A 16,748-nucleotide genomic window follows, 5' to 3' on the forward strand; every position below is an offset into this window, starting at 1 on the left:
CTACAAGCGGCTTCCTGGGCTCCTCCTGTTCTTCCTTGGCTCCTCCACTCTGCTATGACCACCTCCCACTTCCCAATGCCTTAAAACACACGGAACCAGAAGAGGCGATTCATTCCATTTAAGCCCTTCCCTAGAGCGTAATATAAATGGACACCAACGACAAGAAATTTTCAAAACGTGCAAACGTCCTCGTGCAAAGGAGGGGCCCCTGGTGCTGTGCCCCTCCCTTTTTTTGGCAGGCAGGCAGGGTGGGAGGATGCAACTTTATATAGGCAATCGAGGTGGCTTCTCAGGGGCCAAAAGTGGAGGAGTCTGGGAGCTCGTTGGTGAGCGTGTGCCAGTGCTCAAGGCGGCAGTCGGGGGTCTGAAGGCATGAGAGCCAGTGCTGTCGGCATTCTCCAGGGGCCCCTAGACCGAGGGTCACCCCACCTGTAAAAGAAAGATAAATTGGTTCTTGATGTTTGCAAATAGCGCCTTTTACCCTGAAGCACAGGGATCCCCCTCGTGGGACATCCTGTGAAATAGTGGGCATGCCTCTATCTGTTTTATACCAGTTTTGGTGGTGTGGCTTCTCTAGCAAAGAATTTTGGGAGCTTTAATTTGGTGAGGCATCTGCAAATATTATCCATAGAGACAGCCGCCCACAGGAAATGGCAGTTTCCACAGCCCCTTGAGAGCCACTTTATAAATCTATGACGTTGGTCGAGGGTCCCAGAAGGCATACCCACATTTTGTAACCCAGCCACCTCCTCCCTTTGCTCTTCTCACCAATGAAGTCGTTAGATTTCCCAATGTCGTAATCCCAAACTGTTATCTCCAGGGATTTCTGACCAAGATCTGACTGTTCGATCTCATAGAAAAAGTCCTGTTGTGGGGCACAGAAAAGAGACAAAATTAGAATTATTGAAGCATGTTGGCTCTTCAATCTCCCCCCCCCGCTCCGACTGTGCCTCCCAAGTCCCAGAACATGCAGTTACTTCACTCGTCCTCCTTTCTTCACCTCATTATATTCTGGGTTCAGCGTCTTCTTCTTCACGGTTGTTTTATGCTTTGACTTCTTCTCTACGTCTGGCCTCAGGTACCTGCCAAAACAGCAACGGGGAGTGAGCCTGTTTGTCTAGACTATTTGTCGTCTTCCTTTCTGTCTCCTTCCCCCAAAAGGCTGCGAGCCACCCTTAAAATTCTGCATGCAAGTGCTAAAAACCACCACCGTACAGCTGCAGAACATTATATTGTAAACTCCAAACGCCGGAAATATAGAAGAAAATGCAAAATGACTACACAGACACAGCATTATAACAAAGTTAATTCCAGGGTCGTTAAAAACAATCCCTGAAAGCTTTCCTAAAAATGGGACTTCCTTTTTCTTTTAGTCTTCTGCATATGCCTGCAGGCTAAGGCAAAGGGTAGGCCTCTCTCTTAGGGCCAAGTTGTAAGTGCAATTCCTCACGTTTTTACATAAGGGTCTGAGTATCCACACACATCCATGGCAGCTAAGTGGGCACAGCGAAGAATAGACACCACCAATCCACGGCGCTCAGAGATGTACGTAAGGGCGAGCAGGATACGACCCCTTTCTTCCAGGGCCCAGCCGGCTGGGGGTTCTAGCTATGGAGTGAGGAAAAAGAAAGAGCATGGAGTGCTTTTGTGCAAAATATCCACCCAGCAGCCTCCCAAAAACAAACCATTGCAGCCTGTCAGGGCTGGGCAACCTGGGCATTTTGACACCCCAGGTTAAGGCTTCAGAGGGCCTCTTGGGCCTCCTTCACCCATCCTTGGCATTTCCATGGCACATTGCCTGCTAACATTGACTTGATCCTCTATCCTGTCAGGCCCGCTATCCGCTTGCCCAAAATTTCAGACTGGCAACTTATTTCTGACTCAACCCTATTTATTTATGTCACAAAATGAATATACCACTTGACTGTAGTAGTAGTAGTAGTAGTAGTAGTAGTAGTAGTAGTAGTAGTAGTAATTAATAATAATAAACCTCTGAAGTGGTTTAGAAGAAAGATGTGTTTGAGGGTGAGCATGATAGCAGGGTAAAATACTAAAAATAACCAAAGTACATGTTTACCCTACCCCCCCCCCCACCGCTTTTTCTCCTCACAACAACCCTGTGAGGTAGCTTAGGTTGAGAGGTGTTGACTGGAAGTCTCCTCCATGATAATTTTATTATTAAACGGTTGAAATTGGAATTAAAATACTGGGGCCCTCGACTCCTAGCCCAACATTGTAATCACTTTGCACCAGTGGACCATACAGCTTCTCTTCACTGCTGAATAATATTTGGGGGAAAGAGCCTGCTTGGCAGCCTTAAGTTCTGGGCCCTAATTATATAAATAAATTGTATCAAGAGATACTTTACATTGGTCTAGCTGGGATTTGGCCAGTACTTGTGGTGGTGGCAGTATTCCCACCCCTGATTTGCATCTTCCTTGGGTGTTTTTGCCTGGCTGGAATAAGTCCTTGAACTCAGATAATGGTTCCTGCTTGCTCAGATTGAGGGTAAAAAGGGTGTGTGTGTGTGTGTGTGTGTGTGTGTGTGTGTGTGTGTGTGTGTGTGTTGAAACTGTACAGAGGTAAAATTCACATTTGTTTCTCTGTCCACTTTTAGCTCTGGTCCCACCCACCATTGGCACGTAACCTCCTCAAAGGTTGTCTAGAAGAGAATGTGGCCCTCAGGCTGAAAAATGTGGCCCTCAGGTTCCTCACTCTTAAACTACAGGCAGGTTTTATAATGCTAGGAATAGGAAGGGGGCGGGAATACGCTCTCACCTCTCTCAGGTAACAGGAGATGCCACGCAGAGCTGCTGTCATGGAAGAAGGGGATGCCAGCTGTTGAGGGAAGTGAGGATGGAGGAAAAAACAATCTGTTTTCCCTGCTCTTCCAAACAGAAACATGAGCAAAGTTGGAAGAGTCAAGGGACAGAGTGAGTGAGCAAGTGCACAGAGGAGGGAGAAGAAAAACTCCCTTGACATTTGGAAGTACAGACTGCTACACAAGTATGATGGATTGTAGGCATAAGGGATTAACCCAATAGAATCAAAATGCAATATATCCGGTGCATGGGGTGGGTGGGTGGAATCAGTGACAAGATAGAGGTGTGTTAATTTACTACACCCATAAAATCTGAATTCTGTGAAAAGTATTAAATTTTAGAATGGAACTGCACACTTGCTAGTAAGGTGCCGTATTTTGCTTGTATTGGTCACTGGGGAACAGCAAGGAGACCCGCCCTCACCACTCAAAATCCCAAATTATCTCCTCTCTTTCACAAAAATCATGTGCATAAAATATGCTACAGACAAGTTGCTGCCTACAAGTCTTTTCACCTCCGCTTGTGAGTTAGCTGGGTTTTTTATGCCATTAAGTGTTCACAACTATTACAACTGCTGCTGACGAAGAAGAATAAGTTGTGAGATGCTGGTGATCGGCAGAAAGCACTGAGTTTGGCAGAGCAGGGGAGAAACTCAGGCAGGTCCCAGGGAGAGGAGGGCCCGTGAGCTGTTAGTGGGGATTGGGACAGGGGGACAAGCAGCTAGAGGATGTGCTTGAGGGTCCTTATCAATTCATAAAATAAACCAATAGATCCTGATTCCTGGCTCATTTTGAGATATGCAACCCGCTTATGCTCAACTCTCACTGGCTGTTGTCTTTCCAAGCAGAGATTGAAGTGTCTCTTCTGGCCAGGCCGGAGGCGCCTCAGGGGCACCCGGGTCTCTCCAATGAACTCGTTGTGGGTCAGTTTGTCCTCATCGCAGACGGAGATTCTGGGAAGCAGAAAGAGAGAAAAAGGATCCAAGGGTGTGAATGCCAAAGGGAGCATGGGAATGGAAGAGGGCCCTGTAGATTGGGATTCTAAGCCAGCGTTCTTACCGCAGAGTTTTCCGGGCCATATCCTCAGCTGTTATTCCATTGTAAGTCAGAGCCTCATTCCACACAGGGTTGAGAGTGTTGTGCTGGGTTCGTGTTTTCAGTTTGTTCGCCTGGAGAGGATAAGGTTTTTGGGGGGACGGGGAGGCATTGGCATGGAAGAAAATATTCTAGTAAGACCAGAGGCTTACCTGTTTCCTAGGCTGGAAACAGGAGAATGGTGGCATGGAATTATCAATGTCTTTCTATTTATTCTCTCCTGATAATTACAGATAGCCCCTTTTCCAAACTATGCTTTACTGAGTGTATTTTAAAGAGCCTGCAATAGAATAGTCTGGTTTCTCATATTTGCCTGATGTGGCTTAGTTTACTGAGGTGCGTGGCTCTGGCTTGCTCCATCTTTTTCTCCCAGTATGTTAGAGAGAGTGGCCGGCTGCATGAGTTCCTCTGCCTAGCTACAAAGAAACAGGGAGGAACTGTCCTTCAACCTATTTGTCGCTGCTCAGTGTTGACCTGGGAGCAGAACCTACCGGAGGTATAGATGCATGAGTTACAGTAAGTGAACTCTGGGAATTGTAGCTCTGTGAGGGGAACGGGGGTCACCTAACATCGCTCAGTACCCATAACTACAGTTTTCAGGATTCTTTGGGGGAAGTGAAGACTGTATAAAATGGTACGATACTGCTTGAAATGTTTGGCGCTGATGGGGCCTGAGAAACACTGCCTTCCTCCTGTTCTATAGGGACACAATATCTCCAGCTTGGTTACACACCTCATCTTTTCTCTGCATGGCTTCTTGGTGGTGGTAGCTGTGCATGTGTATATTGGATAGTGCTAGGCTCAGGAACTGTGAGACAGTGGAAGTGGAGGCGAATCTGAAGCCATGTTTACCTTGCAGGCTCCGGGCAGAAGGTGCAGTTTGACATAGGGGTCAGCCAGGCCGTTGAAATCCATCGGTTTCAGACCCTGAGAATAAGAAGACAGTGATCAGCTCCCCTTTAAACAAAATATTGTCATTATACATTTCATTAACATCTCAAGAGAATGCTCCATGCTTTTTTCCTCAGACACGCAGTCCTTAGACTGTTGCACACATGGACCACATTCCTACACAGAAGCGGGAAGAAGTGTGGCCCTTGTCTTGACCTTATGCACAGTGTTTCTACTGCATATCTTGACTTACAGTATAAGTGTTTTGAATGTCATGGCTAACATCCCACCTTTCCATGGACAGACCTCGGAGGTTGTTAACATAACGATGAAATAGAAATGACCAAAGCACAAGCAACAGCAAAGGAAACCTGTAGCAGATAGATATATTTTTTTAAATAAATTAGCTGATACCTCAAGCCGAAGCCAAATCAGTAATGCAAAGGATTATCCCCATCCATACAAATGCTTAAGAAGTCAGGTCTCTGCTGCTTGACTAAAAGCAAGCAATGAGGTGGTCTTATGGGCCACCCAAAACTTAGCTTTGCCTGGTGTCCTTCTCTTCCACTGTATTTCAGATACCAGGGTAAGGGACAGAGATCAGGGTTTCAGTTGCTGAGCCACAGGGCCAAGCAGGAGGGGATGAGGGAATCCCAACTGCAGGTACAGCAGAGATGGGAGTATCTGTGCCCTCACCCCAATGCTGATTTAGGGACTTAAAGGTTAAGACTTGCACTCAAGCCTGCAAATGAATAGGGAGCCAGTGATATGGATATAGCACTGGTATAAGGGAGAAACGTGCTAAGAGGAAGGCACGCTTGGCAAATCCACACCGTGATCAACTCCTGCATGGAAACCAATGTCCCCACTGTGGAAGGACATGTGGATCCAGAATTGGCCTCCACAGTCACTTACGGACCCATTGTTAGAACCGTGTTTATGGAAGACAATCTTACTCGGCTACGAGTGATCACCAAAGAAAAAAGAAGATTCTGCTCTGGGCACCTCAACCTAGATCAGGCATAGGCAAACTTGGCCCTCCAGATGTTTTGGGACTACAACTCCCATCATCCCTGACCACTGGTCCTGTTAACTAGGGATGATGGGAGTTGTAGTCCCAAGACATCTGGAGGGCTGGGTTTGCCTATGCCTGCCCTAGATAATAAGCTGGTTGCTGCCTTCTGAGCCAATGGAAGTTTTTAGACACTCTTCAAAAGCAGTGAGCTTTGCAGAATCTGTGGGACGAGACAAGTGTTCGGGCAGAGAGGCCTTCTTGAATAATCCTCATAAAAGTGTCGGCTTGCCTTTATTGAAGGGAACACAGGCTCAACGCCACTTGTGGCTAAAATAAATTATTCTGAGTGTTGGAATGGTCCGTGCTGTGATTTCTTAAACACTGTTCAGAGCCGCTGCTAAAGCATCAAGCTAAATTGGTTTCATTGAAGGATTGCCACAGGGAAAATGGCACTTCCAGTTATATATAAGGCAGGAAAAACAAAAAACACATCATGTTAACACACCCGGAATAGTTTGGGAGGAAGCCCCTGCAAGCTGGGGGAGCAAAGAGAGAAGAGAAAGGTATGTGGGGTGGGATTAATGGTCATCAATCATGGGGGGGGGGGGGAAGGGAGCCTGAGGTGTGGTGGTGGGGCTCTGGGTAATGATGATGGAGGGCAAGCGTTACTTTTGCTGTGGTTCTGAACTGCCGCATTGTTTCCCTTGCTTTCCCCATCCCTTCTCTGTTGCCACGGCAACCCCAGATGCCTGCGGATACCCGGTTGCCTGGCACGTCGCCGAGGTGCTTGAAGATGCTGCAAGCCCACCAGCTGGCAGGGGAGAATGGGCTTGTGTTTGTTGGCATGTATGTGAGGGTAGGGGCTGTGCAAACAGAGCCAGCTGAAGCCCACAGGGGTTTGTGTGAGAGAGGTGGGCCTTTGAGTGAGCCTCTCTGCTTTCCAGAGGCTTGGAGGAAAAGGAACTGGTTGAAATGCAGGCAAGAGAAAAGAAACAGACTGAAAATGAGCAGCGCTGGCTCCGTAATGAGATTTTCCCTCCTTGTGTGGCCTCTCTTATTAAATCATGTCCCTTTGTTGTGAAAACGAGACACAGAATGCAGAAAGCCTGCGGGTCGGAATCAAAAGGCATCATCCATTTGCAGGAGAGCAGGAGAGCGGTTGTTTTTGGGGCACTTTGCCAGATTGCCATCATTACCTTGGCCCGTAGGATGGTGCAGTCAAGGGTGCAGTTTCCGGGATCATAGAGAATGTCAAATTCAAGGGTCCCAAGCGATGCTAGTAAAGGAATTGGGTGCCAAACAGAATGAAGAAAGGGAATCAGTCAGTTGCATATGAATTTTCTTTTCCCTCTCACTTCCTTGTAATCCTACTCACAATCTGCCTGCATATTGAGCTCCCTCCATCTGCCTATATTACCTGTCGACCTTTCTGCACTGCTCACCATTATAGGTTTCTGTAGAAGTCATCTGTCAGCCAGCTGGCATATAGATGCAGCTGTTTTCTCTGAGATCGGAAAAAAAAAATCGAAACCCCACCTCTCCCAGAAACCCAGGCACTAATAAAACTGGGACGTTATGCTGCGACCTGCATAAATCATGCCAGTTAGGCCAATTTACCTAAGTATGCATAATTTATTTTGCTTCTGCTCAGGGGAGGAGAGAATCAAAGGGGCTGAGCAGTGCATCAGAGCCCTATATCCTGAGTACTGTAAACCCTGCTGAACTCCCTTCCCATTGGTATACTTTATCAGGCATAATCCATATAGTTCTGATTCCGTCTTTACAACCATCAGGTCTAGGAAAAGTGGTGTGTGTGTGTGCGCGGGTGCATGTTCTTTTTGTTTTTACAGCAATGGAAGGTTCTTAGCAAGACCACGTAACACTGGTCTTGAAAGACCTACAGTGGCTCCCAGGTCGTTTCCGAGCACAATTCAAAGTGTTGGTGCTGACCTTTAAAGCCCTAAATGGCCTCGGTCCAGTATACCTGAAGGAGTGCCTCCACCCCCATCGTTCTGCCCGGACACTGAGGTCCAGCGCCGAGGGCCTTCTGGTGGTTCCCTCGTTGCGAGAAGCCAAGCTACAGGGAACCAGGCAGAGGGCTTTCTCGGTAGTGGCACCCGCCCTGTGGAACGCCCTCCCACCAGATTTCAAAGAGAAAAACAACTACCAGACTTTTAGAGGACATCTGAAGGCAGCTCTATTTAGGGAAGCTTTTAATGGTTAATAAATTATTGTATTTTCATGTCTGTTGGAAGCCGCCCAGAGTGGCTGGGGAAACCCATTATTATTATTATTAATTATTAATTATTATTATTAAATTATTATTATTATTATTATTAATTTATTTATTTAATAAAATTTATACAGTACTTGTATGTAAAAACAACAACAACCCTCAAAGCAGTCTACAAGAAGATAATGGAGAAAAATTCACAACCCTGCTTTAAAACATACAAAAGTTAAAATACTGAAAGAGATTAAAATTACCTCCGCTTTCTAAGCATCTGGGTAGGCTTGTCTAAGCAAGAATGTTTTTAGCAGGTGCCGAAAAGTGTACAGTGAAGGCACCTGCTTGATCTCAAAAGACGGGGAGTTCCAAAGTGCAATAAACGATAGAATTCTTACCCCTGCTGAATGGGTGTTCTGTGGCACCTGTAGCTGTGCCAATTCCACCAATTGAAGTGGCTGAGTGGGAATATGTGGGGTAAAGGGATCTCATAGGTAAAGCAAGTTGTTAAGGGCTTTGTATACTAATACTAACACCTTGAACCTGGCCTGGTATGAAATCAGCAACCAGGGCAGATCTCTGAGAACAGAGTTGGATCTTGCCTGGGCACACCCTTTGAACCTGCATGGCCTACCTTCTGATCTCAGGTGAATGGGGAGCAGCTGTAGGTACTCAAGGTTCTGTGCTCTGTGCTCTCCACATGCTCAAAGGCATTGTTACAACTCCATATATTCTAGGGTAGAAACCTAGTGTGACAAAAAAGTAGGCGTCTACCTACTCCATGCATCTTACATACGTTATTGGTCTTTAGCCGCAGATCCCTTTCGCACACAGTTTTCCACCCACAAAGTCGAAATGCGTGGAGGCAGAAGAGGACCATGCTTTTGTCTGCATTTCCAGCCACTGTATACCTCAGTTCTGGGTACACAGAACAGCCTACATGCGGGCAAGTCGTACATGCACAAGTGCTCCCCGCACAGTCAAAAGAAAAGCAGGCTGCATGGACAGAGAGCCTGTGTGGTGTGCAAGTGGTACACTTGTAGCTCTGTGCAGAGCTGGGGAACACATGGAGATGGGGAAGAGGGAGAGCAGTGCAATCCTGCTGCTCCCCCACTTACGCAGCCAGGCTGCATGGTTGGAAGACTGTGTAAAATGGCCTTATGTGTCAGTCCACCTACAGATTTGTCCCTGCTTTTTTCCATCTGGGCGCATCTTTACTTGCACTGGTTCATAAATTGCTTTCTGTCCATCCAAATCCATCCATCCTTTGGCATTGACATTTTACCTTTCTGTCCTTCTCCATCCATCCATCCATCCATCCATCCATCCCTCTGCCTTGATCTATCCATCTTCCTTTCTGTCTTCCTCCACTCTGGCTCTCCCTTACCACCACCACCCCAATCCATTCATCCTTCCACCCCTCCGCCTTTCCTTCCCTCCCTCCTTTCTGGTGTGTGTAATTACACACGCAACTCTATGAGCTTGCTTGCGTGCAAGGGTGTTGTGTGCACATGCGTAGACGAGAATACGAAACTGCCTCTCTCTTAAAGGCAGGCTGTTGTGTTAGTGAGGCTGTCAGTTTGTGTGGGTTTGTTTTCGTTAGGGAAGGTGGCTGAGCGAGCCATTTGTTATGTGCGAGTTTGTCCCCAGAAGTGTGTGACTGTGTTCCTTCGTGCATCTCTGTGTGCGTCTCTTGTGAATCGGCACCATATGGGAGCAAAAAGCTTCTGCTGTCTGCACCAGAGTGCTTCTCGATGACTGCTGGGGCTGTGGTGTGTACAACGTGGTGGCATGGTGGCCTCGCTTGCTTGTCATGCTAAGCCAAGTCTCGGCTTAGTGCAAACGGACAACTGTGCTGCCGACTGAGAGAGGAGATTGCAGCTGCTTGGCTCCACCCAGCTCTTTCTGCTATTCTGCTGCACCGAACTAAGCTTTGGTTTCGCTCAGATGTTGTCCCAACCGGGGCTCGTGGTGTAGATCTCGTCTGACTCAGAACCAAGGTTTGCCCCACGATTCACAGCTTTAACACTGCAGTGGATCTTGCTCCCCCATCAAGACTTCTAGGTCGGGGGGGGGGGGGGGATGCACACAAAATGTTCTTACAGAGACTCAGAAGGCTCTCCAACCGTTAATTCCTATGGCAACACATCACCTGTGCTGTTACTTAAACAAAGCCAAATTTCTCTGGCAGGCTTAACCACTAAGGGGCTGGGGAACCTCAGGCCTAGGTGCATGGGGGGGGGGTATTGGTTTGTGCTGTTGTTTGCTCTTGTTTTTATTATGTATTGTGTTTTTACCTTGCTTTTTTATGTTGCGATCCTCCCTGAAATCTACGGATGAAGGCCAGTATACAAATTCAATAAATAAACAAACGGTGGCCCTCCAGGCTGCGCTGTCTGGCCCTCGGGACACTTCCCAGGCTAAGCCCCGTCTCCCAAGATCACACTTTCCCCAGCCCATCCTGCTTTTGCCTGGCTGGAATGTATCCTTGAACTGAGATAGCAACTCAGGGGCCAGGATGGAAAGATACATGTGTTTTGTGTGATGTGGCTGGAACAGCCAAACTGTTGCCTCATGTAGCCACTGGTACACAGCCCCTGGTAGGCTGCTTACAGGTGAATGTGGCCCTCAGGCTGAAGAAAGATTGCCAGCCCTTGACTTGAGCATTACTTCTGTTGTCCAGACCCCAACCTTACCGCCATAGGATCTTTGCGATGGATGGGGACTCCTAGTCCTATAATGATATGAAGGCAAATATTTGGAAGTTTTGCCTGTGTGTGAACTGAGAAAAGTTGTTTGTGATAAACAGTTGTGGGGAGGTATACGTTTGAGAGAGAGAGAGAACACAAACCTGTGTGTGAAGAAGAGCACAGGTGTGTACCTATGTGAGTGTACCAAGAGTGTACCTATGTGAGCATTGAAGTATCTCAAACCCTGGCCTGAATCTCAGCACATGCTTCTTCAGATGTAAAAGGTAAAGGTAAATGACCTCTGGACAGTTAAGTCCAGTTAAAGGTGACTATGGGGTGCGGCGCTCATCTCTCTTTCCAGGGCGGGGGAGCCGGTGTTTGTCCACAGACAGCTTTCCAGGTCATGTGGCCAACATGACTAAACCACTTCTGGCACAATGGGACACTGTGACAGAAGCCAGAGTGCATGGAAACGCCAATTACCTTCCCTCCGCAGTGGTACCTGTTTATCTACTTGCACTGGCATGCTTTCGGACTGCTAGGTTGGCAGGAGCTGGGACAGAGCAACGGGAGCTCACTCCGTTGCGAGGATTCAAACTGCCAACCTTCTGATCAGCAAGCCCAAGAGGCTCAGTGGTTTAGACCACAGCGCCACCCGCATCCCTATCTTCAGAGGTAAGTCCAGAAGTAAGGTCAGGGGGGCTTCCTCTCGCAGGACTGCGTGTATCTCAGGAATGTCTTGATGTGTGTATAGAAGGAGGCAGGGAGGGAGAATGAGGGTCTGCATGCAAGGCTGTGAGTGAGCCTGCAAGGGAGAACTTTCCCGCCAGGTGATATGATTGCTGAGTCATTGTGTGGTGAAAACAGGGCTAGCCACAAGAGCCCTCTCAATGTATTGACTCTACACGTAAAGGAGGTTCTACGGGGCACCCCTTCTGAGTGGGACTTTTGTGTTTGTGATATGGGAGAGCAGGCAAGTATAGATCATCTGAAAGGCTTGGTGTTTCTGAGAACTGCTGCATGAAATGCATTGTGACAAAATGCAAGACTGGTACTGGTACTGGTACTGGTAAGTGTGTGAGAGAGAAAAAATAGAGGTATAAAAAGGGTGTATGGCAGGACTCTTGCAGTGAAGCGCTGGGTGACAGTATGTGAAAAATTTATGGACATTTTAATGTGAAAATTCTCGAATTTGTGCCTGTACGTATGCATGTAAGGCAGAGCTACTAGCTGCACATTCACTCAACATTTAAAGCACATGGCTTTCCCCCAAAGAATCCTGGGAACTGTAGTTCAAGCCACAGAGCTACAGTTCCCAGCACCCTTAACAAACTACAGATCCCAGGATTCTTGGGAGGGTTTCAGTGTAATTAAGCAGGTGGTGTGTATGCAGCCACTCTCTCTTATGCACCTGTGTGGCTGTAAAAATGTGCAAAGGCAAGAGAGCTGGTGCGTAAGATGACAACCAGTGTGTGTGTGTGTGTGTGTGTGTGTGTGTGAGAGAGAGAGAGAGAGAGAGAGAGAGAGAGAGAGAGAGAGAGAGAGAGAGAGAGAGAGAGAGAGAGAGAGAGCCTGCATGTGTGAGAGAGTCTGCCTACACCCCTCTCCACCCTCCATGGAATGAATAGATGGTTTGATCCAGAACACCTGGGTCCTCTCCCCTTCAAAGGCATGGAAGGGAGGGTTCATACTCACTGTTCTCATCAGAATCGTCTCCGTCCGCCGATTCTCCTTCCCCGGTTCCAGGGGGCATGGCCGCAGCCCCTTGACCCCTCATTCTGTCTCGTGTCGCCAACACTCCCTCCAGCCCAGGATGTGGGAAATAGGCAGAGATTTGGGCAATGGGCCGGATTGGCCCTGGGGACACATCAATGGCCATGTGTTCCCGGATAGGGACTGGAGCACGTTCTCCACGTCGGACGGTCATTGGATGTGCAGTCAGCTGTGGAGGATGGAAAAGAGATGTTTATTTTGATTCATTATTCCACCGTGAGCACCAGATGTAGGCTGATGTGGAACACAATCCTATGTCTAATTACTCAGAAGTAAGTCTTCATGGGGCCGTCGCTCTCAGGTAAGTGTGCCCAGGTTTGTGCAGCGGTTGAAGGATGCGCGCACACCATGTATTTAAAGTACATTACTTCCCCCACAGAATCCTGGGAACTGTGGTTCACCCACCACAGAGCTACAATTCCCAGCACCCTTAGCAAACTCCTAGCAGGTAGTAGTCAAGGGCATAGTGCCTCCTCTGACTATTGTGGTTCCATTTAGCCCACCTTGACTGACAGCCATCAATGAATGGGACGTGCAGCAAAGTGTTCCAGTGAATCGTCACCTAGCAAGAGTACTCCTGCTTAGGGCGCTAGCCAGCCATGCCTCCCACCAGGGCACTCCATTCTACCCTCTGATTTTCTGAGCCTGGGAAGGTAGCCCATCTAGAAGAAGAAAAGCTCTGATCCTAAACCTCTGCTGCTTTGCAGGATGTCTTCAGGAGAAGAAAAGGCTAGGGAGTAAACCCTACACAAATCCAGAAAGGAATCCCTAAGACAGTTGGGTGGTGCCTTGTACACCTTCCGGCAACTCCTGCAGCCAAGCTGGTGCCAAACCTATTGCCCTGCTTTCCTTTGGACCACATCATCGAGGCCAACAGAGGGATCTTGTCGTCTGGGGCAGCCCAGGACCTCCATATGCACTGCTCAGGCTTGTTTCCTGGGAGGTCACTTCGGAGCTCCTAGCGCAACGGTTTGAAGGCACACTCCATTGTCTCTCGAGACAGAAGGATGCCAACAGCAACAATTCCATGGCTACTGAGCATGTTCAGCCCTTAATGGGTTGTTTTAAGCCCTCCCCACCCTCACTCTAGGGATTTATTTATTTTCACAAAAGTTTTTTGGTAGGGGTACTTCTGCAAGCATGTGAAAATCCCCCCTCTATCCTCAGTGGCTCCAATTCCGAGTTAACTATTAGAGGGAACAATAGACACCCTCCATGAAATTTTCTCATCCCCCTTTAAAGCCATCTAAGCCCCAGACCACAACCACTACAGCCTGTGACAGCAAATTCCATAAACCAATTACACATCGTGTTAAGAAATGTTTCCTGTACCCTGATCTTTTACACATCAATTTTACTGGATAATCCCAAATTCACGTGTTATGAGGGAGAGAGAATTTTTCTCTGTTCACAACAAGTGTAAATTTATGCTCCTTGACTGTGACCCTTCCCCAGTAATAGTTTCCCTAAGAGAGAGCCCTTAAATGTGTTGGCCTTTTCTAACCAGGCAGGCTGATTTCTGATTCCTTACAGCTGGTTCCTGAGTCCAATGTTTGTTTAGAGAGCCACACATTTCGCCTTCCTTCACACGTTATAGGTGTCAACTGAGCCACACAAAGATCTGTGCTGGTGCCCATTTTCTATATGCTTCCCATTCTCTAAAGAAGGGAAACTTTCCCAGTAAAACTGAAAGGAATGCTTCAGCTTAATGGCGGATTTCTCTCTCTCTTTTGCTGGAAAAGACCAAGGAAGAACTTTCAGTTGCATTCTGTTCACATTATGCAGGAAATCTGCTCTCTTCTGTCAATCTTTTTTAAAAAAATGAGTTTTACGTTCCTTTATTGAAAGTCAAAAGTTACAGAGTGAGGCTCAATGGGCAAAACTGATGGCTCTTTTCCCCTCCTCTGAAGCATCAGAACTGAGCTCTTCAGAGGTCCATCCATGCACTGAGGCTGCAATCCTGCACATACTTACCTGGGAGTAAGTCTCACTGAACCCAGTGGGGCTTACTCCTGAGTAGACAATATAGGCTCGCATGGCGAGCGACTTCTGTTTTTTATTTGTTTTTATGAAACCCCACAGTGTGTTAGAAGTGACATTAAATGAAGCATTCACAAATCGATGTCATGTTGTAATGGAACGTCGATGGGCCAGGCAGGAAGATTTACAACTCCGTAGACACACAGGCAAAAGCTGTAGAATTCATTTACTGTGCCGGGTTGTGTTTGTGTGCGTGTTTTTGTGTGTGTGTGCGTGCGGTAGTGAGCCGATTCTAATTGAATAAGGAAATTGCATCGCCAGAAGCATAATGGCATTTTGATATGACAGTTCCTTTAGAGACCGGCGTTCCTGCGAGGGTTATTTTTAATTAATTGGTATTGGATTATTAACCGATTTTAATAGAACGAGTTTGCTAAATTGAGTTGTCTTTTTTATTATTTCTTTTATGTCTGTGTGGATTTTCTCTCTCTCTCTTCACTCGTCAATTCTCAATCAGTTTCACCTACTCTCAGAATTGCCCTCTGATCTTCCTGTCCAGGATCTGCCCCACAGATATGTAAATCAATGCAAATAACCTGTAATTACCTAACATCTTGCTCTCCCCCCTGACTTATTCCCTTCCCCCACACCGTCCACCCCACTTCTAAGCAATTTACCCCTTCACTTCTCCCCCCCCACTTTCCAAATACATCCTTAATTCCCCACCGGACTCCAAAAGAGATGCCTGAATTGCTCTTTCCCTGTGATTCCATCTCACCAGCCCCACACCCTAAAAACTGCCCCTAGAAGCTGCCTTTTCTACCCCCCAACCCCCCCAATTGCACTAGCGCCCCCCACCCCCAATACACAAAAAGACCTCTCAAGCAACTCTTCCAACTCCCCCACTTCTTCAGAAACTCCTCCAGAACCTGGAACCCCACAGCTCACCCTCTTTCCCCCAACTTGCCCCCCCAACTGTCTCCCCACCTTCCCCCAAAGTAGTGCCTGCACCTTATCCTCACACCCACGGGACCCCAACCTCCCCCCCCCACCCTCTGCCCCAATCCTACCTGGGTGCTGCTCCTGTCAACAGGTAACGGTGGGGAGGGGGATAGCGCAGCGAATGAGAGGCGGACGATTGGGGGATCCCAGAGACTTAGAGAGAGAGGGAGGGAGGGAGGGAAGGAGAGAGAGCGCGCAAGGGAAGGGGGGGTTGCAGGCAGGGAGGTGGAGACAATGGAGAAGCGGCGAAGGGAGGTGCAGGGTGCAGAGATCTGATATGCAATACATAGATTCGATTCGATAGACGATGAAGGGTTGACTTTATCTGTGTCTAGCAAGAGAAAACTGGCTGCACGTCTGTGCATGTATTTACACCCAGAGAGAGTGATCTGGCATCTGATAACCAGATCTAAAGATTGGGGCTTGATAACATAGGAATAGGGGGTGATACAAGCATATCTGATCTGCAATATTTAAGCAGAAAGTAAAGGGTTGGATATACGAATCCTAAATCTCCCCCTAAGTGTGTACATAGTGAATAAGGGGAAGGAAAGATAACAGGTTGAAGAATTTTGCATTTTTTAAAAAGCCCTGGTCCCATCATATGCTTTAGTCTTAGGGTAGGTGGGGATTTTTTTTATTTTTTTTTTTTAACAAGCTTTGCAAAACCATATGGAAAATGCAGTTTAAAACACCTACCAATGCAATGTATTGTCTAGGGAAGGAATGGGCTACAGACAGGAGAAGGGGTCTGATGTGACAGACTGGGTGGGAATTGTGTGTTTGTGTTCAGTGTGTGTGTGTGTGTGTGTGTGAAAGATAGAGAAGAGTATTTGCAAGTATGGCGAATGGATGGAACCCTGCAGCAAGACACTGTACAGGGAAAAGTAAAGGAAAAAGTGGTGTGTTTGTAGGTGTGGGTGATTCAGTGGGGAGATGGCCCAAGAGGTTTGGGGCCAGGGTAAAAGGATGAAAAGTCATTGGCTTAATTCCAAGGGTGGATGGGGAGGGAGGGAGTGTTGTGTGCCCCATGGTGGGTCAGTTTGTACAAGTTGTGTGTGTGTATTGAACCTGGGCATGGAGAAAACCATGCCAGAATTGGGCAAAAGGGCAAGCAGGCACAGGAGCTGTATGGGCAAGTTAGTGACGGGAAGTATATGGAAGCAATTCATTGACCCAAGCATGTTTTAAAACCCGGTCTGGGGGTTTCTCCGAAGAAGTAAGCCCTGGACCATGGTCCTGCCATCTCAACCT

At 47.5% G+C, this 16,748-nt stretch overlaps 1 protein-coding gene across 1 annotated transcript; it reads right to left on the reverse strand.

Annotated features, from left to right (window-relative positions):
* On the reverse strand, positions 1 to 15,673 carry DOC2A (double C2 domain alpha). Its single transcript, XM_035137111.2, has 11 exons — positions 15,563 to 15,673; positions 12,435 to 12,681; positions 7,019 to 7,098; positions 4,769 to 4,843; positions 3,881 to 3,990; positions 3,648 to 3,774; positions 2,779 to 2,838; positions 1,451 to 1,608; positions 1,001 to 1,082; positions 769 to 865; positions 1 to 429 (listed from the first exon to the last, which is right to left on the reverse strand). Exons 2-11 carry the CDS (start codon positions 12,664 to 12,666, stop codon positions 290 to 292), a joined length of 1,161 nt encoding a protein of 386 aa, XP_034993002.2. The 5' UTR covers positions 12,667 to 12,681; positions 15,563 to 15,673; the 3' UTR covers positions 1 to 289.
* Between the last annotated feature and the right edge of the window lie 1,075 nt (positions 15,674 to 16,748).

This window comes from Zootoca vivipara, chromosome 12, assembly GCF_965207765.1.
Source record: "Zootoca vivipara chromosome 12, rZooViv2.hap1.1, whole genome shotgun sequence".
Classification (NCBI taxonomy): Eukaryota; Metazoa; Chordata; class Lepidosauria; order Squamata; family Lacertidae; genus Zootoca; species Zootoca vivipara.